The 7785-nt window shown below is 51.8% G+C and overlaps 1 protein-coding gene across 1 annotated transcript in view; it reads right to left on the bottom strand.

The window, feature by feature from the left end:
- Positions 1-7785, bottom strand: part of adgrb3 (adhesion G protein-coupled receptor B3) — a gene marked incomplete at both ends in the record, with an annotated part of 100078 nt that overhangs the window by 37310 nt on the left and 54983 nt on the right. The window contains 3 exons of the mRNA XM_079728777.1: positions 2231-2299; positions 5928-6122; positions 7192-7298. Coding sequence (XP_079584903.1) covers positions 2231-2299; positions 5928-6122; positions 7192-7298 — 371 coding nt within the window. The remainder of the gene's footprint in view (positions 1-2230; positions 2300-5927; positions 6123-7191; positions 7299-7785) is intronic.

The raw sequence follows: 7785 nt of genomic DNA, 5'->3' as shown, positions 1-7785 counted from the left end.
GAGAGAGAGAGAGAGAGAGAGAGAGAGAGAGAGAGAGAGAGAGAGAGAGAGAGAGAGAGAGAGAGAGAGAGAGAGCCGAGGAGGACCGAATGCGTTCCCCCTCCATCGCCCATTAGCCCCCTCAGAAAGATAAATAAACAAGCGCGCCGCGTGTTAAGCCGGCGGCGGCGTGTTGTTCGAGTGACCACTTCAGGCGTGCTGCGAGAGTGCGCTTGCTTGTGAGGGGGCCCAAACGGGGCTGCGATGGCCCATTACCGCACCGTAGGACAATTAGCGGGCGAGATTAATAAAATGTCACGTCTGCCCTGGGCTCTGTCAGGGGCGGCTGAAGCGGCGTCTCTAATTCAGCGTGTCTGCGGCCGGGACCGGGCGCTGCTGCCTCCGCGGCGGCCGACAGCCACAGCGCTGACCGGCTGGGGCCGAGCCGCGCGCCCCTCTCTCTCACGGCCCCCCCCTACGGCCCTCATCACAGCACACGCTGGCGCCCGTCAGTCCGCGGTCCGTCCGCACGTCCACCGCGTTGTCCGTCCGTTCCGTCCGTCCGTCCGTCCGTCCGTCCGTTCCGTCCGTCCGTAGCCGACCTCAGTCCGTCCATGCATGCATCCGTCCATGCACAAATCCAACCATACATGGATACATCCATCCATCCATCCATCCATTTATCCATTTGTCCATCATCGGTCCATGCATCCATCCAGACATCCATTCATCCATCCATGCCCCGCCTTTCTGGCTGGATGCTACCTGGCCACTTCCCTCAAAGAAACCCACAACTGTGTCATCTTGTTTAGACATTAGCTATGTCACCGAGACGGCCCTTCATCTCAGACACACAGCAAAACCCCCCCCCCCCCCCCCCCCCACCCCCCACACACACACACACACACCCACCAGACCCCACACAGACCCACCCCCACTGTCATCTATCTCCACTGGCTCCCGGTCGAGTCCGGTGTCACCCTTCAACGTCTGTGTCCACCTCTTCGGTTACAAGGCTCTCTGTGTCTGACTGACATCCTTCAAAGCCAAGAAGAACGCACGCACGCACGCACGCACGCACGCACACACACACACACATATACACACACACACGTGTACCTGTTTGTTTTTTTCTTGCTTCTCTTGAGCTTTCCTTGCCCTTTTCCTGCCATTTTTTGTCCATTGTTCCCATTAATTAACGCGGATCGGCGGAAAGGTTACTTTTCCGATCCCGGCTCAGATAGTTTTTCTCCTCTCTGTGACAGCAGACTAGCGGGGCTCTGAAATGCATCCTTATTAGCAGGTCGCAGAGCGGGCGGATCGATAAGCAGCCCAACGCGGGTTTGTGCGACAACATGGCTAATTGTGGCCCGCAGAGCATGTAGCCGCACGGCTGGCACAGCTCGTGAGGGCTGGCTAATGGCTCGTTTGAAGGGCATCGCACAGAGGTACACCGTAAACAGGACTGATGAATGTTACCGCTATCTATCTCATTTGAAAAATAAACCATCCAATCGTTTGCAAAGAATGGCGTTAAGTGCTTGATTTTAGAGGATTAATCATGAAACTTTTTTTTTCCGTAATTGATAACAATACAACAAAAGACGAATCTTTCTTTTTATGAATTAAAGCTGCTGGCTTCCTTGAGGGGTGCCCTTCCTTGCCCTGTGTATTATTTTTACTTTTGGGTGAGATATTAAAATGATCATGTAGGCCTATTGTATACTAATTTGCATTATAACCCTGTGTGTTTAGGACTAAAGGACTGCTAAAAGCTGGTTGTATATCCGTTCATCCCCTTAAAAGCAAAGGGGGAGAAGTGTGTGCTGTAATAGTAATGGCAAACAAATGTCTTTGCATGCAATTGAAACCACACTGCTCTCACATAACCTTAAGGGTTCTGTTCCATAAAATTTAAAGCAATTTCATAAACATGCAGCCGTCCAAACTACCTTCTTTGCCTCGGTCCGTGAGTCAGCTGGATACAAGCATGTAATTGCAGGAGCAATAGAAGCAATGACAACGCGAGGACATAATTATGTGCGGCATAGCTGTTGCCACCCTGTGGCCAGTCGAGGTACGGCACCTCCCGGATCACAGAGACGTCACACACTCTCTCAGAGCAATTGCTCTCTGAGCGCTGCTGCACCTGAGCCCTAATGTGATGAGATGTGACTAATAGCATTTCTTTCGATGTGGGACACACAACGCTCACTTGACCAGAGTCGCTTGACCGGGAGACTGCTCTTACCTGTTGGGCGTCCTCCCATTTCTCCTTGTTCTCCTCCTCCAGAAGGTTGCTGATGATTTGAAAGAAATTCTGTGGGGACGAGAAGAAAAGAGAGGATGTTTAACCAACCGCATGATGCACGTGTACGGTGTTAAAACACTAGTACTGCCGAGAGACCCCGCTCATTCTTTCGGCCCTGTTTAAAAACTTCCAGCAGCACATCCTCCTTACTAGGGCTGTGCATTTGATCAAAATTGCTATCATGATTTCAATTCTTTGGTCAAATCTCCAAACTAATATAATCGAGATGAAACGATTTTTATATATATATATTTGTTTATTTCATATATATATATATATATATATAAATTGCATAACAGCTGGATGCATATTTGTACTTGCACCCTACTTGCACTATGCACCCTAACACGGGCTAAACATGTGTCCGCTGCAAAAGCATAGTGTCGGCAAAAGCATAAAACATGATGGAACTCTTGTGAGCAGAGAATCCTTCACTACGACACACCTACAGACACACACAGACACACACACACACACACAGGCACACACAATCACCCCCACACACATTGCACCTTGTACCCCTGAGGCTTGGAGCGAACACCTAATGCCAACACACCGCAACACTGCAATCAGAGAGGCGGGGGGGTGGTGCTCTGTGTGTGTGTGCGTGTGCGTGTGTGCGTGTGTGTGCGTGGTGGAAACGGGTACATGAAAGGGAATGGTCGAGTAGCTGTGTGGATTGTCTGTTGCAGCAACAGGGGGCTATAGGAGGGGCTGAGTTGGGGGGGGGGGGGGGATTAGTGGATGAGGATGAAGAGGTGGAGGGCTGGAGGGCTGGAGGGCGGGGTGTGGGGGTGGAGGCTGGAGGTGTACGCCTGCAGTAGTAATAGAAGACTGTCTGATCTTTGGCCTTGTTATTTCATCTGGTCTACTGCTGGGTGCCTGGGGGGTGGGAGGCGTTGGTGGTGGGAGGTCTCACGCTCTTTTCTCCGTCTCGCTCTCTCCATCCATCTCGCTCTCTCCATCTCAGTCCGTCCCTCTCTCCAATCTCGTTCTCTCTCACCAACGTTTTCTCTCTATCTCTCGCTCATCCGTCTCTCTCTCCATCTATCTCTCTCTCTCTCCGTCAGTATCTCTCTCTCTCCATCTATCTCTCTCGCTCCATCAGTATCTCTCTCTCTCCATCTATCTCTCTCGCTCCATCAGTATCGCTCTCTCTCCATCTATCTCTCTCGCTCCATCCGTCTCTCTCTCCATCTATCTCCCTCTCCATCAGTATCTCTCTCTCTCCATCTATCACTCTCTCCATTTCTTTCTTTGACCATCACTCTCTCTCCAATCCTCTTTTTCTCTCTCTCTTCAACGTCCTAGCTCTCCTTCCCTCTCCTTCTCTCTCTAGCTCTATCGCTTTCGCTCTGTCTCTATCTCTATCGCTCTATCGTCTCCCTCTCTCATTCTCTCTCTGTCTCTGCATCTCTCCCTGTCTCTCTTGACACAGGCGCTCTTGTTTTCTACTTGAATGCTGATGCTCCCTCTGGTGGTAATGTGCCCACTTTAACACTGCATTAGCGCAGAGACCCACACAGGGGGAGGGAGGGAGGGACAGAGGGAGGGACAGAGGGAGGAAAAAGAGGAGGAGAGAGGGGGTTGGGATGGAGGAAAGGAGAGAGAGAGACAGAGAGAGAGACAGAGAGACGAGAGGGAGACAGAGACAGAGAGACAAAGGGAGACAGAGAGGGAGGGAAAGAGGGAGAAAGGGAGGCAAGGTTGGATAGAGAGACGTAGGGAGGTAGCGAGGGAGACAGAAAGGGAGGGAGAGGGAGGAAGGGAGGGAGGGAAGGACGGAGGGGGAGGGACTGACAGCATGAGGGAGCGAGGGAGCGAGAGAAAGGATGTGAGGGAGGGAGGGAGAGAGAGAGCAAAGGAGGGAGGGACAGAGAGTGGGCTGTGCAACGCCGGGCTGCAGCTGTCTGCCCAATCACGCCATTGCGACCGCTATGCTACGCTATGCTACGCTAGCTGCAGACGCTTCTTTCATCATCACTTCACCCCTCGCCTCTCCCCGCCGGTGGAAGAACAAGAAGATGAGAGAGATTGTGTGAAGAGTTGTTGCGTCGGACATTTTTTATTTTTTTTACCGGTCGACTTCGCTTGAATTGAAAAACTGCGCGTCTACCGATCCGTTCCATATGTGCGCACATTCACACTTCCCCGCACGCAGACGCACGCACACAATACACACACACACACACACATTCAGGCAGTCTCACACCCACAAACACAGAGACACACACACGCGCGTGTATATTTCTATACACATATATACATTCATTCTATTGAACGTTTCTGTAGATACTGATATATATGTGTGCACATAGCTGTACACTCGGCCGCAACACGTGTTTAAATATGAAGCAGCCTCCGAAGACGCAAGTGATCTTGTTGGGAGATGGAGGCGTGGCCTGGACATAATCTCCCTCATCCTATTGACATAAAGAGGATCAGAAAACCGCAGAGGAACGCAGCACGGGGAGACAGAACAGCTTAGGTTGAGGGGGGCCGGAGACAGCCCTGTGATTCAACAGAGCGGCCCGCTGCCGGCGACAGCCGGCATCCAGGCGTACACTGCGAAGTCTGCTTCTAATGCTAGAAATATAAAAATACTGTGACTGTAACTTTAAGCCTATGACCTTATGGTATACAGTGGAAAATCCATCCAGTGTACCTGGCCATGCTCAAACGGTCGGTTGATTCCGGGATAGGTTCAGCCGAGGATGGAATTGGTGTCTGGTGGTTGGGGTGTTTGATTACCGGACTAAAGGGACTGGGTCCGTGCCTGCGTCACCTGTACGCATTCGTTGATCCAGATGTATCTGAATTCCCTGTACGTCACTGTACAGATAAGATATAGTAGTAAACTGAAGCATCGATTCAGGACAACCTGTGTTTATGTCAGTGTCTGATCCCGGACTGGATTGGTTGTTGTGGAAGCATGTGATGTCGGAACCATGACGTTAAGGAGCATGACAGTGGTGCAGTGTGTTATGACATTCTGCTTATTATTCATATTCCTGTTTTAATATATAAAAGCTCTACTGTATATACGGTACAGTATATAGAAGGTCAATACAGTGCTGCAGTACAGCGTGATCATACAATAATACAGTACTACATCCCAGTACAGTAGTACTACAGTAAAGTAGGTGGGCAGTACTACGGTGCAGTAGTACATTAAAGTCTTACAACAGTACAGTACGGTAGTTGTGTAGTACTACGGTAAAGTGGTAAATTACAGTAAGCTACAGTAGGGTACAGTAGTTGTGTAGTACTACGGTACAGTAGTACATTACAGTACAGTAGTGTAGTACTACGGTACAGTACACAGGGTTCCCGCTGCGGCTTCTCTCTGTCCACAACATAACAGATAGTGTTGCGCCGAGACGTCTCCCAGCAGGCGAACGAGTTTGTTTGTGTTTAACCAGATGATTAGACAACCCAGAAAAGGTTATGTCCCAGCACTGATAATCACAACGTTGAGCGAGGGCCAGTAAAATGAAAAATTGTCTCGGGGGGGCCAGTGTGTCTCCGGAAACATCCACGTTGAACCCTGGTGCAGTAAAAGCAGCCTGGTAGGGGGGAGGAAGGGAGGGAGGGAGGGAGGGAGGGAGGGAGGGAGGGCAGAGACGGGGGCGCTCACCTGCACATCGTCGGAGGAGGGCTCGTAGTGGGCCCGCCTGAAGGTCTCGGTGACGTTGCGCAGGATCTCCACGGAGGAGAGTAGGTCGCCGGCGTAGAAGCTGCGGCGCTGGGTGAGGTCCAGCAGGTTCTTGGTGACCTGGGACATGCCGTCCCCTGCCAGCATCCTCTGGCCCTTGGCAAGGTGCCCCTGAACCTCCAGGAGAGGGGGGAGGAGACAGCAGAGACTTGGGGCATGGGTGCACTCTCGCTCGGTCGCTCTTCCCCCCCAGTCTCTCGCCCTCTCGCTCGTCCTCTCTCTCCCCCAGTCTCTCTCTCTCTCTCGCTCTTCCCCCCCAGTCTCTCGCCCTCTCGCTCTCTCTCTCTCTCGCCCTCTCACTCGTCCTCTCTCTCCCCCAGTCTCTCTCTCTCTCTCTGACTCTGTCTCTCTCTCTGTCTCCCCGCTCTCTCTCGTCCTCTCTCTCCCCCAGTCTCTCTCTCTCTCTGACTCTGTCTCTGTCTCTCTTTGTCTCCCCGCTCTCTCTCGCCCTCTCTCTCCCCCAGTCTCTCGCCCTCTCTTTCTCGCTCTGTTCTCTCTCTCTCCATCCCTCTTTCTCTGTCGCAGTCTTCTCTCTCTCTCTCTCTCTCTCTCTCTCTCTCTCTCTCTCTCTCTCTCTCTCTCCCTCTCTCTCCGTAGGTTTCACAGTATAGTGAGAATAAATGAAAATGAAGTGCAAAGCAAGACGTAGGTGTAAACCTTACCCCCCCCACCTTACATATTATGACATTTGCATATGAGCCCTGACTGAAATAATATGTCGCGCATGCGGATGTTTTGTTGGCCGAAAAATGTTAAGCTGATGGGTGGTGAAGATGTAATTGTGGTGGTGAAATCTGGCTTCTATGAAATGGAGACATGGGGATTATGCGTAAAACGATGTTTTATTGTAGTCTATACCAGCGCCAGTGCCAGTGTCCAGACTACAGGCACTACTTTGATATGAAGTAAACAGACAACCAAAAACATACACGAGAACTAGAAAACACATGAAATAAGTTAAGTCTAACAAAACAGGAGCAGTCGAATTTGCATCCCCCTCGTTTGAAAACAGTTCATCGTTGGCTCCTGTGAGATGAAAACACTGGGTGGTCCGGGGTGGGGGGGGTGGTGGTAGGCGGTGGTGGTGGTTGATGTTGTTGGGGTAGGGGGGGGCTGCACTCAGGGCATTGATGACACACGGGGGGAAAAGGGAGGCGGAGACAGGTGGAGCTGACGTTGCACCTACTGATTGCTGCAAGGACCTGAATTCATTGGTGATGCACCGGGCGTAGCTGGGCGGCTCCCAGTAGGCCACGCCCCGGTGGTCCAGGGTGCAGCGTCGACTGGTGGTTCCTGCAGAGAGGAGCGCCGGGAAACACAAGGCGGAGAGACATGTTTAGACATGTTTAGGGAGAGAGAGAGAGCCAGGGGGTCGGGATGATAAGGAGAGGGAGAGGGAGAGAGAGAGAGAGGGAGAGGGAGACAGAGAGAGGGAGAGAGAGAGAGAGAGAGAGCGAGGGAGGGGGAGAGAGAGAGAGAGAGGGGGAGACAGAGGAGGAGACAGAGGGAGAGAAGGGGAGAGGGAGAGAGGGAGAGGGATGGAGAGAGAGGATTAGAGGGAGAGATAGAGGGAGAAAAAGATAGACAGAGGATGAGAGGGACAGCGAGAGAGAGAGGATTAGAGGGAGAGAGAGATAGAGGATGATAGGGAGAGAGATAGGATTGCGAGAGGCTGCAAGAGAGATGAGGGGGAGTTAGAAAAGGAGAGCGAGGCGGATAGAAAGAGGGAGAGATGAAAAGAGAGAGAGGAAGGGAGACAGGATGATGGGGAAGGAGGAAG

The sequence above is a fragment of the Pollachius pollachius genome (assembly GCF_949987615.1).
Source record: "Pollachius pollachius genome assembly, chromosome: 2".
In the NCBI taxonomy this organism is placed as follows: Eukaryota; Metazoa; Chordata; class Actinopteri; order Gadiformes; family Gadidae; genus Pollachius; species Pollachius pollachius.
The sequence above is the reverse complement of the archived record's forward strand: the minus strand, read 5'-3'. Positions and strand labels throughout refer to the sequence as shown.